General features: G+C 51.8%; 7 protein-coding genes across 7 annotated transcripts; 3 read left to right on the top strand and 4 right to left on the bottom strand.

The window, feature by feature from the left end:
- Positions 1-1,812: 1,812 nt before the first annotated feature.
- DACRYDRAFT_25086 (uncharacterized protein) lies at positions 1,813-2,814 on the bottom strand. Its single transcript, XM_040774003.1, has 6 exons — positions 2,733-2,814; positions 2,554-2,671; positions 2,213-2,501; positions 2,130-2,162; positions 2,052-2,080; positions 1,813-1,996 (listed from the first exon to the last, which is right to left on the bottom strand). The coding sequence occupies exons 1-6, from the start codon at positions 2,806-2,808 to the stop codon at positions 1,906-1,908; spliced, it is 636 nt and encodes a 211-aa protein (XP_040624153.1). The 5' UTR covers positions 2,809-2,814; the 3' UTR covers positions 1,813-1,905.
- A 680-nt stretch (positions 2,815-3,494) lies between these two features.
- Positions 3,495-5,979, top strand: DACRYDRAFT_84813 (uncharacterized protein; the record flags this gene model as incomplete). The annotated part of the gene is made up of 3 exons (XM_040776702.1): positions 3,495-3,829; positions 3,888-4,280; positions 4,332-5,979. 3 exons carry the CDS (start codon positions 3,495-3,497, stop codon positions 5,977-5,979), a joined length of 2,376 nt encoding a protein of 791 aa, XP_040624152.1.
- A 123-nt stretch (positions 5,980-6,102) lies between these two features.
- Positions 6,103-6,797, bottom strand: DACRYDRAFT_25085 (histone-fold-containing protein; the record flags this gene model as incomplete). The annotated part of the gene is made up of 4 exons (XM_040774002.1): positions 6,103-6,423; positions 6,478-6,507; positions 6,560-6,575; positions 6,630-6,797. 4 exons carry the CDS (start codon positions 6,792-6,794, stop codon positions 6,218-6,220), a joined length of 417 nt encoding a protein of 138 aa, XP_040624151.1. The 3' UTR covers positions 6,103-6,217.
- A 129-nt stretch (positions 6,798-6,926) lies between these two features.
- On the bottom strand, positions 6,927-10,663 carry DACRYDRAFT_25084 (uncharacterized protein). The gene is made up of 7 exons (XM_040774001.1): positions 10,467-10,663; positions 10,001-10,418; positions 9,213-9,947; positions 8,672-9,157; positions 8,399-8,622; positions 7,543-8,345; positions 6,927-7,487 (listed from the first exon to the last, which is right to left on the bottom strand). The coding sequence occupies exons 1-7, from the start codon at positions 10,604-10,606 to the stop codon at positions 7,042-7,044; spliced, it is 3,252 nt and encodes a 1,083-aa protein (XP_040624150.1). The 5' UTR covers positions 10,607-10,663; the 3' UTR covers positions 6,927-7,041.
- Positions 10,664-11,550: 887 nt separating this feature from the next.
- On the top strand, positions 11,551-13,831 carry DACRYDRAFT_84808 (Six-hairpin glycosidase; the record flags this gene model as incomplete). The annotated part of the gene is made up of 12 exons (XM_040776701.1): positions 11,551-11,857; positions 11,908-11,933; positions 11,980-12,099; positions 12,147-12,189; positions 12,239-12,317; positions 12,369-12,573; positions 12,624-12,663; positions 12,713-12,729; positions 12,778-13,048; positions 13,097-13,273; positions 13,324-13,520; positions 13,568-13,831. The coding sequence occupies exons 1-12, from the start codon at positions 11,566-11,568 to the stop codon at positions 13,829-13,831; spliced, it is 1,731 nt and encodes a 576-aa protein (XP_040624149.1). The 5' UTR covers positions 11,551-11,565.
- A 209-nt stretch (positions 13,832-14,040) lies between these two features.
- Positions 14,041-15,684, top strand: DACRYDRAFT_84804 (glycoside hydrolase family 18 protein; the record flags this gene model as incomplete). Its single annotated transcript, XM_040776700.1, has 8 exons — positions 14,041-14,164; positions 14,214-14,225; positions 14,276-14,329; positions 14,382-14,549; positions 14,603-14,870; positions 14,919-15,002; positions 15,052-15,184; positions 15,233-15,684. Exons 1-8 carry the CDS (start codon positions 14,139-14,141, stop codon positions 15,682-15,684), a joined length of 1,197 nt encoding a protein of 398 aa, XP_040624148.1. The 5' UTR covers positions 14,041-14,138.
- A 251-nt stretch (positions 15,685-15,935) lies between these two features.
- Positions 15,936-17,229, bottom strand: DACRYDRAFT_59367 (kinase-like protein; the record flags this gene model as incomplete). The annotated part of the gene is made up of 6 exons (XM_040775557.1): positions 15,936-16,340; positions 16,390-16,514; positions 16,563-16,611; positions 16,665-16,750; positions 16,804-16,954; positions 17,005-17,229. The coding sequence occupies 6 exons, from the start codon at positions 17,227-17,229 to the stop codon at positions 15,936-15,938; spliced, it is 1,041 nt and encodes a 346-aa protein (XP_040624147.1).
- Positions 17,230-19,083: the final 1,854 nt, after the last annotated feature.

Here is a 19,083-nt window from a genome sequence, read left to right as displayed (position 1 = left end):
ATCGTTCCATCCTCCCTTTCCCTCTTTGCCCGCTTAGAATCGGACGTCTAACAGGGAATCAAACGAAGCCATACCGGCATTCTGATACCTCCGAAAATATGTCACAGTTCTGCTTCGCGGTCTGACACGGGCCCCGCGGCCCTGCCCATCACCGACCTTGCCCGAAATCCCCAAGGCACAGGGGCTGTGCAAGGCACCACCAAATTCGGGTTCGACCCATCAGCCCAAGCTTTTTTGCGCCTCCCCCGTACTTTCCATCATTGTTACTCAGCTCTCATGGCATAGCCAGCCGCTGTGTCACGTCAACTCTCTCCGGTGGCTCCACTGCATCGGTCCAACATTGTCATCGATAATGTCCGGCACTTGAGAGGTCATCGCCAAGCGAGCACATGGAAGATCTCTGTCGGTATTATTTCGGTCGTTCTCTCTACGCCCCACGGGCTAACCCGAGAGCGCATCAAGCTCGAAGCCATGTGGACACGCCTCATTCCACAGGCCTAAAAGCTCAGACCACACCGTGATAAGCCGATGAAGGGAGTGCACATCGGCCCCAACTAAATTGGAGCGCCGAGACAGACTAATCCGGCTCATCGAATATGTCTTCGCGTGTGTGTAACGTGGCAATTCTCAGGCGTCACGCGAAACCTCTTTGTTATCTTGTGCTGGAATCGCTCGGTTCTTCGGCGATTTCCTGAAACGGCAAGTCTGGCGCACGGTAAAGTTCTCGGTCGTGACCATAACCCTCCATGTGGCAGGTTTTCCACTAGAAGCGGTCCAATCCCGACTTTATTCACGGGATGGCATTTGTAAGCGGCTCCATTCCATCCTGAAGTTTCAAGTTTATCCACTAGTGCGTTCCGGTTCTTCGGTTTTCCAGCCAAACATGGTCTTCTCCGGGCTATACCACGCCGTCGGAAGCGGTAGGAAGAGCCCAACTCCTGACAAACCAAGTCGAGTAATTTGCGGGTACCCCTAGCACGCGACGGTGGTTGTAAGCGTTGTGGATGAGCTGAATGCAGGTTGAGCACGAGTCATAGGACGCTAACGTGGGCGCCTGATAATTTTGAAAAAGTTCAGGGCGTTTGCTGCTGAAAACCATAATCTCGGATCTGACGAGATGGGGCGCCATCTCGATCACCGAACCCATGATCGCCACGGTGACCCTGATTATCTAATCAGGTGCGCCCCCTATCTTGGCCTCACGGAGTTACATCGTCTCCGACACCCTTGACCATGGGGAAATTTAGCCTTCCGATCGAGCGCCATATGATCCTGGGGCGCTCTGCGACATCGGCCAAGAGCACCAACAATGCGCTGCAAGCCTCCAACTTCATCCACATCTTGCCTCGCCGCTGTGTGCCTGGTCGGCGGCCGAGACTCCGTTGTATGGAACGAGCAAAAATTATTGGAGCACATTGCATTCTTGTCCATCACCTGTTGCGATTAAACCGTACGAGTCGCGGCCGGTGAAGGAGTATTAGCAATCCAGGCACCGAGGGGGGAGCAATGTGACCGATGTTGCGAGATTGTCCCGATGAGCTTACCAAATGGCCAAACCTCGGTCTCACTCTGTTCGAGAAGGGGCAAGATCATACCACTGTTCTGGACGAGTGGGGGCTGAGGCACAACAGCTCATTTGATAGAGGATATCGCAGATGTGTGGTTAGTCATGGCCGGTGACGAGCATATCACCGAAGGAGAATCCATGCAATTTACCTGATAATGGGCAACCTGTGAGAGCATTTTTCCGGAACGAGGAATGGAGCTTTCAAATTGCGGTCGGATGCGCAGCGGGCCGGTATGACAATCGGCAGTTCATATCCTTCCATTGCAATACCGTTGTACAAAGTGTGCAAGATCCAAAGCGGTGAGGTAGGCAGAGAGTGTGTCGAGAACGTTGACCTATTACTGGATGATTAGGGGCTCCGACATGCCGTTGACGATGGGTGCGGCTTTCTGGTATAGATCCAAAGGGATGTAGCCGATATAATGTTCGCTGGAGCATAAATCAATTTCGGAAGTGCATTCCGGGTTTTTTGGTATGAACTCACTCTCCGAATCCTCCAACCCAATATATGTGCTTCACGGAACATTAGTTGGGTTCCCATCCATTGTGTAAACACCCTCACATGAGGATCAAATCTCGCCCAATACGCATTATGCTGCGTCCGACTCAGCACCTCTTATATGTAGAGTTCGCAATAGGGCGTACCGGTGCTTCCTTCCTTCCCGGAAGCCAGCCTTCAGCGTCTGGATGACTCTCCAAATAACACTCCTCCACGTCTGACCCATCTTTCCCCGTCACAGTAACATTCCCGATGAGTGCGACCCGGCCACGGGAAGCGGGACTGTCCCAACCCTTGCCTTCGGAGTCGTAGGGACTGGAGGGATCACGAACGCGCACTGTGAGAGTCGCTGAGTGATAGGGGGAGGCGAGGATGTTCCGATTGTTTTGTGCTATGGGGAGGAAGAGGAGCGTCAAGGAGCCGTTCGAGTGGCATCTGTCGCATCGCCTAGGTGAGCTTAGGCTGCACTTGGACTGAATGTACACACGGAGCAAAGCACTCCATGAGGCTGAACGGCTGTCCCGGAAGGACGGGATGCGATGAGGGAAAAACAGTTGCGAGGTTCCCTATAGTCTCCTGTTGCAAGAGCTGGCGAGCCAACCTAGCTACCAAGACCATATCGTGAGCATCTCTGGTCATTGTTGATCTGGGAGATAAACGGCTTACCAGCATCCTGGACTGTTTCATCTGCTAGTGCAAATCCGGTGATGAGCAGAAGGGTTAGCGCGAGCAACCGGAGCATGGTGAGAGTGAGGGAAGGGATAGGGGAATTGGCGGGTTGCGACGCCGGCAAAGGCCCGATAGCAGGGCACGTGAGTGGCGCTCCTCCATAGCGGATTTAGCGACTATTGTTCGTACAGGTGGCGGTTGAATGGCGGTGATAGAACACAGAGCTCATGGACTATCCCTTGAACTTCAGAGTACATAGTGCATTCGTATGCTGAATAGTTGATAAATATTTCCAAATTAGACAGTACTCGTACAGGATGGTGAACGAGAGTCAAACAAAGCGTTGTTAGGGTCCATTTCATTTGATCAGTGGCGGTGATGTACCTTACTTCTTGCTTGTACCAACAGACCACACACAATAAACCATCTTCGTCTCTTGATTGTTCACCAACATAATTGGGCTAACGCCAGTAATGCATGTCCAGTACAAGTCCTCAAAACCATGGCGTACTCGGGGGTTACCTGTTCTTTCTCTTTTCCATACCCGTTCTGTCCACCAGTGCGCGAGTCAAGACCCACAGGCCATCCTCGATTCACTCTCCCTTTCACTGGCCATAGAAGGTCTTGGCCTTCAACACATATTCACTCCTATTCACAATGATCACCACTCCTTCTTCCATATCCCCTCCTCCTCATTACCACCATCTTCCTCGTTCCAACTCTCCTGGTGAGAGCATTCTTCCCATCACAGCGACACCCATGCCAGACCGATTCCGCGCACCCGTCGATCCCGCAACAGTGGACACCCCACTCCCACCTTACCTCAGGCTAGTGGATCACTATTCGCTCACCTGGCTTGCAACGCCCGTCGTATCGCTCATTTTCGTGGTTATCAAGCTTGTGCTCTCCTCATATGACGTCCAAGATGCAGTCACGGCGATGAAGGCAGACGTGCTCGCGAGCTGTCAAGCTGCGGAGAGTGCAGCTACAGTAGCTGCAAGCTTACCGAGGTATATGGCACAGGGAACCAACAAGGGCATCGTCGATGCTGTCAACGGGACTATCGACGGAGCAAAGGACGTCCTCATTCTAACGTGCGTCGATCTTCCAATTCCACCGCATATACCATCATGATACTGATAGCAATCATAGACTTCAGGCGCTGGAAGCCCTCATCGACTTTATTGTTGACATGTATCGTTCAACATTCCTCTGTTTCCTGGAACTAGTCATCCGAGGCGGTCTTGCTGTCCTCATCGGGGCTGTTCAGGAGGTCACTTCCTTCCTAAACACTACCCTAAGCGCAATTGGGACGAACATCGCCAATGATGTCTCTGCGGCCCAATCGGCTGTTAACAGCGCATTCAGCGTAATTAATGAAGGCCTGAGCTTCCTACCGGGCTCACCACAGATCCCGCAGATCTCACTCCCGAGTCTGGCTGAACTGGGCAACGTCACCATCCCCACGGACTTTGAGAATTCACTTATCAGCTTGAGTAATTCACTGCCTACGCTCTCTACTCTCAAGGATATGCTCACGGAACTGTAAGTGCCATGATCAAAGTCAAAGCCTGGATGTTTCTGATCGTTCTCCAGCATTGACACCCCATTCCAGGATGTGATCCAAGATATCAACAACACGTTCAATGGACTCTCGTTCAACGAGAATGTACTTGCCGTACCAGCCCAGCAAACAGTTACATTTTGCAATGCCACCAGCCTAGACAGCAGTATCGATGACTTAGGCAAGATTATGGCCAAGATCCCCATTATCGCCATCGGCATCGCTCTCCTTGCTATTGTCCTCATTATCGTCGCCAACTGCGCCTGGCAATGGTACCGCTGGCGCGTGCTCATGAAACGCGTGCGGACGATGAAAGAGCGCTGGAACGCCGATGCCGCCATCTCCGGCATGTCCCAGGATCCGTTCGCAAACGAGCGCTCTACACTTACGTTCATGGCCGAATCACATCATATGATGATACTCCAGTGGCTCGAAGTCACCCTGCTCAAGAGAATGTTCAAGACACCGACTGCGCGAAATAACATTCGCTGGTTTTTGGCCTATATCACTTATCCTCCCGCACTCATCTGCTTGGTCATTGGTCTTGCTGGCATCCTTTCGGTGGAACTGCAACTCGCTCTGATTGCTTTGTTCACGGGGGATGCGAAGAATCAAGTCAGCACTGCCGTTGATGGCCTGACGGACGCAATTAGCACGAGCATCAACGCGGCCATTGCCTCCCAAACAGGAAGCTATGTGAACGCGACAAACTCGCATATCCTCGGTATCCAGCAAACGATCGATGGTGGGGTATTTGGCTGGCTCAATACCACCACAGTCTCGCTCAATAGCACCATCGAGACGTTTTACTCCGATGTTGTCTCTGCTGTCAACACGGTGTTTGGCAATACCATCCTCGGTCCGCCAATTCAGGAATTTGTGGCGTGTTTCCTAGGTGGCAAGGTCGAGCATATTGAGGAAGCTTTGACTTGGATTCACCAGAACGTCCAGGTCAAGCTGCCGCTCATGCCTGAGGATATCCTACAGCTCAGCAATTCCAGTCAAACCGAGATTTCGACCAACATCCGCAATGCTGCTGTTGGCGATCCAAATGTGAATGGGGGCAGTCAAGGGCTCGCCGACCAGTTGATTGCCAAGTACACGAACACCCTATACACCGAGCGCTGGATGTTCGGTATCTTCATCGCACTGTGGGTCATCGTTGTCCTGGTTGCGGTCTGCACATTGGTCTGGCACAACTGGGGAAAGCATGCTGTCTACAGATGGAAGAAAGCTCGCTGGGAGAAGAGGCGTGCACTGCTTGGAGATGTTGAACCACCGCAGAAGGAGCCCATGGCCGATTTTGGCGCATCGGAGAAGGGGAAGGACATCGGACCCGACGGGTCCTTGCCTGTCATCGTCACGCCGGAGCCGGCTTCCCTGAAGAATATTCCCCATCCGCCTTCACCAATGCCGTCCCCAGGGTTGCCCCCGTTCCCTCCACCGCGAACCAATACCCGAGGTTCACCCATCATCAATGTACGACCATTCTCCCCCCCAACGGTATCACCTTCAGGTAGAGTCATGTCACCAGAACTACCAGCTTACTCGTCTCGCGCCGTTCCCCGTCAGCTGACGCCTAGCGTGCCAGTACCAGAGGAGAACCCATTTCTGACGCCGTTTGACGACCGTGTCGAAGATCGCTATCCTCGACCCTCATTCAAACCCCATGCATTGTAGTATAGCACACGCACCACATTGACCACATACAGGGACAATGTTATGTCGCACAGTATTATATTCGGAGGATACATGTAATGAAATACCATACTGATACACAAGTGTCAACGATTGCCCTGATATGGCTGGAGTGCGGGTGGCTCGCCAGCCTCCTCGTCGGGTTCAGCGAGGATGGGATGTTGTTGTCCATTAACTTGGCCCTCCTCGCCCTCTACCTTCTAGTGGTTGAGCATCAGCGTTACTGGCGAAAATACGGGAACAAGGGGTTAACCTCTCTCTTCGCCTTGTGTTTTGAATACCCGTATTCTGGTGGGACGATGTCGATGAGGAAATCGAACTGGTCGCTCTGCCCGACGGCTCCGGCAACGTCGACCCTCTGCAATGTTCTTCGCTTATTCAACTCGGCCAGCATCCACGCGCGGGATGTGACCTCAGATATGAATACTGACCGACCAATCAGAGCTCATTATCGCTTTTCGTGGCAAGGAACACACATACTTTCACATGCTTTTGACAGGAGTAAAGGTGCTGTATATTCGTTAGTACATATCCTTATCACCGTAGAAACGCCGTGGAATACCGTCGGATGAGATCATCTACTTCTCACGCCTGGTCAGGGCAGAGCACACGAGGTCGAATGAATAACGCACCTTGACGTCTGGATCCATCTTCATCACCTTCTTTATCCGTGCCAGCGGTAACGTCGTCTCCTTCAATCCATCTTCCCGCATGTTCTCTGCCTGATCCATCTGACGCTGCCAGAATTCGCGCAGCCATGCTTCGAGTTGCGGTGGTAACTGTGGTGCGGTGGACATGATGATGGCCGGCGACATTGAATGTTCGTCTCCAACGACCGCAGACAAGGAAGCAATTTGAACGGCTGGCTTCGGCATCCGAAAGCCACACACCACTGAAAACAACAATTTGAGATCAGTCACGATGCAATTACAAGCCATGAAATATTCTATAGTCTATGCCGCTATTTGTACAACATTCCCACTACAAAACACGTTGCATCTTTCGAGTAATGAAGCGGAAAGGAAATCAGAGACTCATATCATCTCAGTCGCTGTCCGTATCCTCCGGCTTTGGCCCACCGAAGGTCAGCCAATTCAGCTTACGAACACGTCGCCGCTCTTCCTGCGCCTTCATTTGGTTACGAGTCTGCTTCTTCTTCTTCTTGAGAGGTGTGGCAACACCACTCGCCGGTTTCGAATCTTCTGCGCCAGAACCCGCAGGCGTCGGTAGGGTAGAAGCGTCCGGGGTGGTGCCCGCCGGTGTCGCAGAAGGTGTGTTGCTGCGGCTTGACTTGGCAGTCTTGACATCCAGGAATGCTTCATCGATGACCGCAACCTTCCCTTGCTTTGTCAACACACCAGCATTGACGTTCCAAATTTCTGGGCACAGTGCGCTGACGAACTCGTCGTTGTGGCTGATGATGATGACAGCCCCACTCCAGTCACGAATCGCAACAGCGAGACCGCCCAAAGCCTCTCTATCCAAGAAGTCTGAACATAAATTTATCAGCATCTGCATGTAAAGGACAGTGGTTTGTAAGCTTACTCGTTGGCTCATCAAGGACGAGCAACTGGGGGTTGTTCCACATTGCCGCAGCAATAACAACTTTAACCTTCTGACCTCCAGAGAGACCCTTCATTTCGTTGTATTGGGCAATGTCACCATCCAATCCAACATCTTCCAGATGCTTGCGCACAACCACCGTCGATGTCTCGCGCGTCCCAGCACCTTCTCGCGACGATTCGATGTCGTCAAATTGCCCAACAAGTTTTAAGAAACCCTTTTCAACGAGTTCGTCACGAGGAATCCAGCTGTTAAATCGATGGTCGAGACCGCGCCACTTGACTTCATACTGAAGACTCTTCTTCAGCTTTTGGCGACCCATGATCATTTCGATCTTCCGTTTCTCTCCATTCTTGCCAACGAACTCGACCTCGAGCTGTGCCCTTTCCGCATCCGTGAGAACACGTGTCGCCTTTTCGAGCAATTCACGATCATGCCCGTCCTGATAACGCCATTGGATGTACTGAACAGGTGTCTTCTCCAAGTGACGATCAATATGATGGGTCGCATGCTGCGCGACATAGCCGACGCGCAAGCTGGGATGTTTGACGACGGTGCCTTCTTGAGGAGACGTCTCGCCCGTGATGAGTTTGATGAGGGTGGACTTGCCAGCTCCGTTGGGCCCAATAACACCTACGCGACTGGACAAAGACAGAGCGCAGGAGACATCCTTGAGTTGTGGCGTCGGCTTGCCTGGGTAGGCGAAGGTGCAGTGAGAGAGTTTCAAAATCGCGCGCGTGTTTGATCGTACACCCATCAAGGAACCAGGGGATGGGAATGCGAATCTAATTCAGTCATCCATTAACGATGGATCCACGCAAACTATCATTCCACTTACTTGATGGAGGTTGCGGCGAGCGTGTAGTAGGACTTAGCCTCAGGGTGCTTCTCAACGAAGGAAGCAAGGTTGCCCTTGTAGTATACAAGCTTTTTGGTTTCATAGTGCATGATGTCGGTTGTGACAGCATCCAGGAAGCCCGAGTCGTGGCTGACAATGAGACTGGTAACGTGCTTCAGGGAAACGAGATATTCCTGGAGCCACTTGACCGAGGCGGCGTCAAGCTGTAGAAGAATAAGTATACGGCATGAGCAAACACTTAGTGACACGAACATGGTTAGTCGGCTCATCCAGCAGCAGGAGATCGGCATGGTAAAGCATAGCACGAGCTAGCTCCAGCTTCATCTTCCAGCCACCAGAAAGGGACCCGACAGTTTCCTGCTGCCTGGCATCATCGAATCCAACTTCCCGCAACTGAGCGGCGATCGTCTCTCGAGGCACTCCCTTCAGCTGCTTGTCAGAGACGATGAAGTCGAGGATAGCCAGGCTGGCATCCTCGCCCTGCAGCGAGTGCTCGACCATGACGGCGCGTAGTTCGGACTGGGGGGGGAAGTTCTCAACCTTTCCATCGCGGATTGCCTTCATAAGAGTACTCTTGCCCTGACCGTTGCCAGCGACGATACCGTAGCGATGTCCACGATAGAGGCGCAGCGTCGTGTGGTTAAGGAGCAACAGAGCACCGTAGGCGAGGGAAAACAAGATGTCGCAAAGAAGTTCGCCCTCCTCGTCATCACCAGTGTCCGCTGGGGCGTTCTTTGCCTGCAGACGGAAGTTCAGTTGACACCTTTGCAGAAGAAAACAGCGCATGACGTACCCGATCGGCATCCATAAACGCCTGCCTGACCTTGCCACCAACTTTCTTCCCGTCTTCCGCGCCTCCAACCCACCATCCAAGATACACACTCAAGCAGCGATTCCATGCCTTCACGTCGAAGTTACGGTCCCTGACTAAGTCAGCGACAAGACCAGCGCTCCACCGGGCTGATTTCTCCAGTTGAGGATGGAATGGCGTTGGCGTGGGAGAGTTAGGCTTGGCAGGCATGAGAAGGAACCCTGGAAGGCTCGCGAGGATAACAGCATATACCGCATCTGTCTCCTTTGCGATGTCACGTGGTGGGGGCGGGGTGAAGGTGGCCGAGGCACCTGCTTTCAGCAATGTCGTGAGCGCAGTGTTGGCAAATGCACGGACTTCAGGGAAGCTTGCGCTTTTTGCGATCTGATCCACACCAGGAACAAGAGCGCTGAGGTATCGGGCAGCAACCGCAGGATCACGCACAAGCTTGACAAGGTTGTCGATCACGATGACCGTAAGGCGCTGAGTCTCCATGCTCCGTTCGTTCAATGCACGGGACAGTAGGGGAACCATGACTGCCAATGCCGGTGCAGTCACTTCTGCGACGAAGGTAGTCGATGCAAGCTTCTTGACACATGCTGGAACTGCGTCCGGACGAGCCATGCAGCCAACGAGATCGGGGATGAAGGGTAGGATATCAGCATTGTCGATGGTCTTGCAAAGCGCAGTAGCACATGCGATGGAAGCCGAGGATACCTGATCCAGATATTGTGAGATCGATACGATACGTGCATAAACCTGCAGCATACCTCAGCCTTGGTGTCATGCATAGCGTGTTCAATTTTCAGCAAAATGGATGCCAGCTCTTGACCCAACTGTTCTTTCGCGGTGGGGATGAGGCCCTGGATGGCCTTGAGAACGCCGACCTTGGTCCGCCATTTCCCCGCTTCCAGCACACCCTCGAGGACATCAAGAATGGGCCGTGTCGCTTCCGGTGGGGCGAGCTTGAGGATAGCCTTGACGGCCTTGTCTGCAGCGGATCGTACTACATCGCCCTTGTCCATATACAACTCGAATAGTGTGGGGATAGTCTCAAGTAAGGCAGGCTCGAAGCCATGACCGCATACACGTGCCAACGCTTGGAGACCCACAGGGGCTGATTCGCGCTCGAAGCCAGACTTCTTGTTGTTAGCGTATACAGTGAGAGTAGAGATGACATCGCTGTCACTGCAAATAATTTATTAGCTACGTCGAAGTTAAGATGACGGGGCGTACGTGAGAGATTGTAGCCCGGCATGCTTGACTTGAACTGCGAGTTTCTCCGCCGCACCTTTCGCTTCTGCATCATTGGGCGCAGTTTTAAGACCCTCTAAGAGGGCGGGGAAAGAGCCGTCCTGGACAGCGACCGGAGACATTGCAAGATGGAGAAGATAATCCGATGAAAAGGGACAAATTTCTAAGAAGGGAATTATATGGGGGTATAGATGGAGAGTGGTCGTCCAGAAGGGAGAGACTGATTTATTGTCAGATGCGCACGATGGAGGCGTGTACCAATCAATACACTGGGCGCTTGGGGCGGTGCCGTCAAATTTTGGACTTTCGGGCGCATTTTGCCTACCATGACCCCTCGGGTGCAAATCCCTGAAATGACCCTAAGGCCTGCCCTAAGCAACCACGGACCTTCCAATTAAGAAAGGTGGTGGTAGCAGTTCAAGATGCGCTAGGGTTCGGTCTCTTCATGTCGGTTTATAAAGCATATTCCGACAATTAATTCGCAAGCTTTGTCTTGTTTTTTTTCATTAGTTATGTTACAGTATATGAATTAATTCTGCATGGATGCCTCGTATAATAATTCACCGATTTTCACCATCGTAAACATAGGTGAGGAAACACCGCAGTTTTACGGCAAGGCAATGAATTTTGCAGCAGTTCTTGAAAATAATAGATACCATACACAATGCCAACCAGCTTGTCTTTTGAAAAAGGTCTGTTCTGATAGCAAAACATTCACAAAACGCATCGTTGGATTCACCGGAGACACGCGCTTCTATTGCCACAGCCACTGCTTTCCTTATTTGGTTACTTAGGGGCGGCATTTGGGGTCATTTCAGGGATTTGCGCCCGAGGGGTCATGGTAGGCAAAATGCGCCCGAAAGGGGTCATCGGAGGAATTACCTCTCAAATTTTGGGTCACACGTGCAAGGTGCACAGCCACGTCCGAATACCTCGCGCATGTCTTCCCGCTGATGATCACAGAGTAACGTCAACAGACAAGGGTTTACCTAAGACGGCGCTCGGAATAGATGCACACAATGCTTAAGTACCGGTGGTTGGGCGCTACTCTGCCCGCACTACTCCCATTCCCCTCTTCCAAATGTTACCTCTCTCAATATTACTTTGTATAACAACTCTCGCTCAAGCTCAACTCTCTCCTTCTCCCACCTTCAACCCGCCTCCCCCGGACGCAGGTACAACACCAGCACCACGGCAGACCATACCCAATCAACAATGGTCTAACCTCCTTGGCGACCTCCTCTACTTCTATGAGGCACAGAGAAGCGGGCAGCTACCATCGGATAACCGGGTGTCCTGGCGGAACAGTAGTGGCTTGCAGGATGGGGACGACGTCGGGTTCGACTTGACAGGAGGGTACTATGACGCCGGAGGTCTGTTCGTCCTTCCCGGAAGATGTACAGTCAATCTGACCATTTGACAGACTACATCAAAGCCTCATTCCCACTGGTAAGGGACTTGCTGCGTGCCGGAAATGCATGCTCATCATCCTCAGTCATGGGTTCTCACGAGCGTTTGCTGGGGTGCCACCGTATTCGGGCAAGGCTACGACCTTGCCAACCAGACTGCATATCTGGATGAAATGCTGAGATGGGGACTTGACTGGATGATTAAGGTATCGCCCTGGACATCCTAATATGTGAACCGTCCTAATATGTTTAGGCCAACCCGGACAATAGCACACTCTTTGTTCAGATCGGCGATGGTGCGCGCTAGATGAGCGCTTATGCTACCCATAGCTGATGTCGCCATAGATGCGATCGACAACAACTATTGGGGTGGCGATACCAATATTCCAACACCACGTCCATCATTCCAAGTTAACGATACCAAGTAAGCTTCCACCGCAATATCGCTGGGACTAAGTTTGCTCATCCTTGCTAGCCCTGGCACGGATGCCACGGCACAAGCCAGCGCCGCTTTCTCGTCATGCTCTTTCCTCTATTCTGGCGGGGTTCTCAACACGACCTCAAGTGCAACGGCCCCGACTGGCATAGCCAATCAGACGTATGCAAATACGTTGCTCCGCCATGCGGCCGGATTGTGGGACCTCAGTGTCCATGCCAGTGGTGGAATGACCGAATACAGTGTGAGTGAATTCTAGTTGTGAGAAGCCTGACACATCATAATACTGATCAGGATACTGTGCCCGCAACGGCTGACGCATATGCGAGTTCTGGTACGCTACAACGTTTTTTGGATCTCCACGTTTCTAACATTCCTAACAGGATACGGCGATGACTTAGTATGCACACCTTCACACCTTCCTGGTCATGTCTGAATATCTTCCCAGATCCTTGCAGCATTGTTCCTATCACTAGCGACATCATCACCTTCCACATATCAGCAGGCCCTTTTTTACTATTCCCAATACAAGCTTTCAGGATCCAACGGTGTTCTCAACTGGGATTCGAAGGCTCCAGCTGTCTATACGCTGCTGGCTGAAATGGCGCTAGCTCGCCCATCGTGGGCTGGGTCTAATTTGATCGGGTGGCAAAAAGAAGCGGAACGATGGATGGACGGGGTATCGTCTGGTGGTAGAGGAGGCGCATACATGACAGATGGTGAGCTTTGCTTGCATTTCACATGAGTGTCGACTCAACCAATCGTAGGCGGACTCTTATATTGGCCCGGAGATTCCGATTCTGCATCGCTCAACCCGGCACTCAATGCTGCCATGGCACTGGCACATTATGCCCCGATAGCCTCAACATCGGACAAGGCCGACACATACACCAACTTTGCCATCTCGCAACTCAACTATACTCTTGGAGACAATCCAATGTCAGGTATGATGGTGTACCTATGGCCACACGCATTTATTCTAATCATTCCGAAGCGGTTTATGTGGTTGGCATCAATCCGAATTCTCCCAATCGTGTCCATTCGGGCATGGCCAGCGGGGGCAACAACATCAATGCGATTGATACCGATCCCAATGGTCCTGATCTGCATGTACTGTACGGAGCTGTAGTCGGTGGACCCGATAATAAGGATAGGTTCTGGAATTTCCGATCAGACTATATCGAATCAGAAGTGAGTACTTCATAATCGTTCAGTAGGATGAAATTGACAGTCACTAGCCTGCACTTGACTACACGGCCCCACTCCTCACCCTGGCCGCGTATTCAGTAATGAACAATCCGACCGACCCGTACTTCACTGCTCTCCAAGCAGGCGCATATACGCTACCTCCGGGTCATCCCTGCGACGATGCTTGGCCTTGCCACTCTGGTTTGTCTGAAGGTGGGAAGATCGCCTTGGGTGTCGTCATTAGTGTGGTTGGGACGGTGCTGGTTGCATGTATCGTATGGTTCGTATGGAGGATGCGCAGCAGGAAGCGGTAATTCTGCACAAGGACTTTCTCATGGACGATTTCCGTATCACTACACGTACAAGTAAATTGACATGACAATAATGACCTGATGATATGATGTTGTCCAATTTCCGGCAGCCGAAGGTCAGGGCTCCCAGCTCTCCGGGAAAGCGCGTCGCCTGCGAGCTGTGCATTTCCCTCTGCCTTGATAGATGCCAAGCTTGACAAAGGGGCTCTTATTTGCTTGCATCTTTGCATTCCTCGCTTTCTTCCTCTGTTATCGTGCTGAGCTTACACAAGCCATCTTCAAGTTCAGCTCTGAGACTGTAATTGTCAACATGGCCGGCAAGAGAAATGTTGCATAGTGAGTGCATCACTAGGGATCGGCGGGTATGCTCAAACCATCTGAGCAGCTTTGTCAACTGGTATCAGTCTGTTCTATTGCCGAATGGTCATGCCTATAACTATGAGATAGGGGAATATATGGCCGGAAATACTTTCCCCAGCAAATTCCAGCACAGAATCTGACGTTCGTACACGGTTCGTAAATTGCTGGGGCCGGGATTGACTTTCGCCATTAGACACATTCTCTATGCATTTGCCAACGTTCGACCAGAGTCAGGAGAGGTATATCTATCAGACGCTTGGGCAGACGAGCAGATTCACTATGAAGGCGATTCCTGGAATGATGTGGGCACCAATCTGTATGGCAACTTCAAGCAGTTGTACCTTCTGAAGAAGAAATACAGGTCAGTTCGCGTGCAGTCCATGTATCCAAACTTATCTGTTCTTTCGCATGCAGGCACCTAAAGATCTTAGTCTCGATCGGAGGATGGACATACTCTAATAACTTCCATCCAGTCGTGGTATCTCCACAACTTCGGGCGAACTTTGTACGGTCCGCCGTCAAACTCTTAGAGGACTATGCATTGGATGGGCTGGACTTGGATTATGAATACCCCCAGAATGATGCTCAAGCCAGGGGATACGCCGACTTGCTTCGAGAGCTGCGTTCCGGCCTCGATCAACATGCATACCAGAAGGGTGCTAGCTATCGGTTCGCATTGACGGTTAGAACGATGGCTTTCCTTTTCCCTTCCCTCCTGAGAGATCGCTAGATTGCAGCCCCGTGTGGACCCGAGAATTACGAGAAGCTACATGCTCGAGACATGGACCAATCTCTTGACTTCTGGAATCTTATGGTCAGCCTGCCATATGAAAGGTTGTGTTATGTGCTGATAGCTTAACCAGGCGTACGACTACGCAGGGTCTTGGGATTCGATAGCCAATCATCAAGCTAATGTCTTTGGTGGTCCTGTATCCACGTCTGCTGCCGTGCAATGGTATCAGAGCCAGGGTGTAGCACCTAACAAGCTTGTCATTGGTAAAACACAACGTCAAAGCGACGAAATCTTGAACTGATTCCCTTTAGGTCTTCCGTTATATGGAAGGAGCTTCTTGAACACCAATGGGCCTGGCTCGGCATTCTCTGGTGTAGGTCCTGGAAGCTGGGAAGCGGGAAGCTATGATTACCGTGCGTTGCCGCTACCGGGGGCCCACGAGCAAGTATCTCGAGAGCAAATCGCCAGCTGGTCCTACGATCCTAACAAGCGAGAGATGATAACATATGACAATGCTGAAGCGGCCTGGCTGAAGGCAGACTGGATCAACCAGATGGGCTTGGGAGGCGCAATGTTTTGGGAACTCAGTGGGGACAAGAACACTGGTGGGCGCGACGGCATGGAAGGAGGGGAGGGAAAGGCGGAAGTGCCTGGCCAAAGCCTTGTTCAAGTGGTCAAGGAGACATTTGGCTGGCTTGATCAGACACCGAACTGGTTGCAGTACGAGGGAGCCAAATGGGACAATCTTCGCAATGGAATATAGCTTATCTCGAATTACATCAGAATACGTATGGCTTGCAACGGATATCATTTATGAGAGTATGGTCAGTATGGTGTGATTCGAGTGTTAAGGGTTTGGAGGCTTGATGTACGGGGGAGCTTTATCTGAAACAGGGGAGAAGAAGCAAGAAAACACGCGTATCACTTCATTCATCGTTGGCCTAGCCTTTACCGCATTGCGGACTGTGGTCTGATTATGGATTAATTGTTGGCACAGTGCATGATAAGCTGCACTTACCGGCTATCGCTTGAAGAGTCCCATTGCCAGACCTGCTGGATCCACCTGGCCAAATTGATCTTTCGTTTGGAGGACTCGACAATCCAAGGATGGTGGAGGAGCTCAGTTGGTGAAGGACGATTTGCAGGATCGACAGCAAGGCTGTTCACAATGCCCGTTAATGATTGATGAGATGGGTAAAGAAAATGTGCTTGCCATTGATTGAAGAAGTCCTTCATGTCATCGCTCCAGTCGCCATCATCAAGAGACGGCGGCTTCGAACTGACAATATAGGTGATTAACTCAATTGGACCGAGATCGACGGGATAGATGGGCTCGCTGCGCGCCAGCTCCATAAGTGTCAAGCCCAAAGACCAGACGTCAGACTTGACGGAGTATTTCGCGCCCTGAATACGCTCGGGCTGTGGTGTCTTAGTGGGATAGAGGGGAGGTATGGCACGGACTTCTTACCGCCATGTAGTACGAAGTTCCAGTGAACGTGCCCGCATAGCTATCCACCAACTCCCCCGAAACACCGAAATCGATGAGTTTTGGCACACCGGCCACTGTGAGGAGAATGTTGGAGGGTTTTATGTCTGAAAGGCGTTCGGCTCGCGGGACTAGGACAGTAATTATATACGAACCTCGGTGAATGATATTCTTAGACTTGAGGTATTGCAAACCCTTCAAGCACTGCATCATTACATCAGATATCGGTGCATAAGACTGCTCGGATGAGGACTCACCCCTTCAGCGATCTTGGCAATGACTTTCTCGCTCATCCTTGCCCGTTCCTCACGCATCCTGTCACGAACAGCCTCTAGAGAGCCGCCTATAGGGGGCATCAGACATGACGGCGTGCACGTATATGAACGAAGCGCGCACCTTCGCAGTACTCCATCAACACGTTGATCAGTGAGTCGTTAGCGGACAAGTACGCTCCGTGGAAGACGACAATATGCGGGTGCTTGCAGTTGGAAAGAAAGTTGAGCTCGCGTCTAAGCTGCTGTACAGGGGCAGATGGAGCGGGTATAGTCTGACGGGCGTCAGTGAGGTCCGAGTTGAAGGGGGACATCTCCCACGCACCTTTCGAGCCCATATCAACCCGGTTGCAATCTCCCTAACCTTGTCGACGCTCCCTCCTGCACCCTCCCCTAATCGCGAAATCACCTCGAAGTCGGCGTCCGAATATACCTTGTCAGTGGTCTCGCCGATAGCCGACTCTGAATCAGATCCATCTGACTCGACAGGATGGATGGTCCATTCTTTGATTGCGTCGGCGAGGGAGCTTATGCTGCTCGCACCACTCATCGCAGACAGCGTCAACGTTCCAGACGATATCGACGACTCTGCAGTCATGGGTGGGCGCAAGGTAGGCGTATTATACGAGACGAAATTGTACATGGATGCATCGTCCTGTGAAGAGGGTGACGCAGGGCGAGAATGACCATTGGCGTTCCCGCCTCCAAGAGCGCCTAAGTCGAGCTTGATTTGAGGGGTGGCAGAGCGCGAATGAGGACGGGGGACACCGAGCAGGGGAACTGGGGCGAGGCCATTGGTGGTCACTGCGGGAGGAACGATTGTGGGTGGGCTGAGCGATGGGTGCCGGACAGGTGTTGGTGTTATCGTTTGGTCAATCGATGCTTGCCTCGGCGCAGGGGCCGCTGAAGCATCGCCATTTGTCAAATTGACGTTGAGATTGAGACGAGGTCCAATTGGTCTTGCTCCTCCTGGACGAGCTCTGCCAGGGCGAATCGGAGCAGGGGACGGTGCGGCGGATGTGTCCATTGTATATAGAGGTAATGGTCGTCGTCGAGAGCAGAGAACAGCCTGGAAGTGAAGACGGTTGTAGGTGATACAAATGGGAGGCTACAAAGGAGAAGCACCCGGGTCTGATGGAAGGCGTGTTAAGTATATAAATCTTCGATCAGCCTTTGTCAGAGTTAGAAGATCCCAGGGCTTGGGCAGTGCCTTCGACGACCACCAGAGATATCGAGTAGATCGACCTTCTTTTCGTACACGTCGTCCCAGATGATGGAAAACTAAGACGAGGGCGACATCCGCACTGCACGTCGTGGACACGCCTCATCAACGCGGACGGTGGCGACCAGTCAGTCACTCCCTGTCTGACTTCCATCTCTCAGTCCACTCCACCCGTCCATTGACGCTAATACTGTAATTTGTCAACTTGTTACGCTAGTCCTCTTCCTAATTTCAACATCGCTACCTGATTGTCTGTTAGCTTTTCGCATTAATCAATGCTCATGCCCGTTACCGCTGCAGGGCTCCATTCACCCGTCGTTAGTCGCACCGCCATCATCCTCATCATGCGTTCTGGTCTGAACTAGCCCCTCATTATATATCTGGCAGAGCCTTCAACAATAGTACTGCTCAACCTGGATAGGCGAACACTTCTCGTGGCTCAGATACTCTGCTTAGACCTTGCTGCTCATCGCTCATCACTCAAAGATATTATGTCAGTCGCCGTACCTGATCGGCCTTCTCGAGTCCCTTCTTCACCACACTGCGGTTGCTTGTGGTCGGTCCTGGAAACCATTTCGGCCTATTTGGGGGATGTTCCAAGGGGATAACCTGAGATTCTTTTTTTGGATGTCTCCGCACTTCTGCATGCTTTATCGTCACCTACCTAACGTCACCTGGTTGAATTGCCTCAGCCCACAGCCCACACGGGCGATCGTGCTTCGGTACGTTCAGAGGGTATGCAGTTCCTACCTTCCGGTAGCATCTACTAAGGCATGGTCGTGTTTAACTCACCCCCCCTTTCCCTTCATCCCGGCAACCGGTCTTTAATATCTAATGAGCGTCATTTGGTGCAATACTATGGTGAACCGTCTATGTATGCTCAACTTTCCGAGACATGGCACAAGCTCAATCAGCCCAAGACGGCGTGTTGACCAGAGGCAAGTGCACGTGCCCATATAGCAAGGTTCCAGCTGCTTGAATCCATCGACCAACTCTTGTTGACCGGACGTACACGATTATTTCGACACAAATCAAAAGTTCTGCGTATTTCACCGCGGTGGTAAGAAGAAGGGTTAGGGTTAGGGTTAGGGTTAGGGTTAGGGTTAGGGTTAGGGTTAGGGTTAGGGTTAGGGTTAGGGTTAGGGTTAGGGTTAGGGTTAGGGTTAGGGTTAGGGTTAGGGT

The sequence above is a fragment of the Dacryopinax primogenitus genome (assembly GCF_000292625.1).
Source record: "Dacryopinax primogenitus strain DJM-731 SS1 chromosome Unknown DACRYscaffold_23, whole genome shotgun sequence".
Lineage (NCBI taxonomy): Eukaryota > Fungi > Basidiomycota > Dacrymycetes > Dacrymycetales > Dacrymycetaceae > Dacryopinax > Dacryopinax primogenitus.
Note: the sequence above shows the minus strand (reverse complement) of the source record. Positions and strands in the feature narration are given on the sequence as shown.

Bases quoted from the DNA above. Each gene is read 5' to 3' on its own strand.
- DACRYDRAFT_25086 (XM_040774003.1), bottom strand. From the start codon at position 2,808: ATGCTCCGGTTGCTCGCGCTAACCCTTCTGCTCATCACCGGATTTGCA. The intron at 2,163-2,212 runs GTACGCCCTATT...AGTCGGACGCAG, and splicing joins CGGGAAGGAAGGAAGCACCG to CATAATGCGTATTGGGCGAG. The intron at 2,081-2,129 runs GTGAGGGTGTTT...TGTTCCGTGAAG, and splicing joins GGGCGAGATTTGATCCTCAT to CACATATATTGGGTTGGAGG.
- DACRYDRAFT_25084 (XM_040774001.1), bottom strand. From the start codon at position 10,606: ATGTCTCCGGTCGCTGTCCAGGACGGCTCTTTCCCCGCCCTCTTAGAG. The intron at 10,419-10,466 runs GTACGCCCCGTC...AATTATTTGCAG, and splicing joins GCCGGGCTACAATCTCTCAC to TGACAGCGATGTCATCTCTA. The intron at 9,948-10,000 runs GTATGCTGCAGG...TATCTGGATCAG, and splicing joins TGCATGACACCAAGGCTGAG to GTATCCTCGGCTTCCATCGC.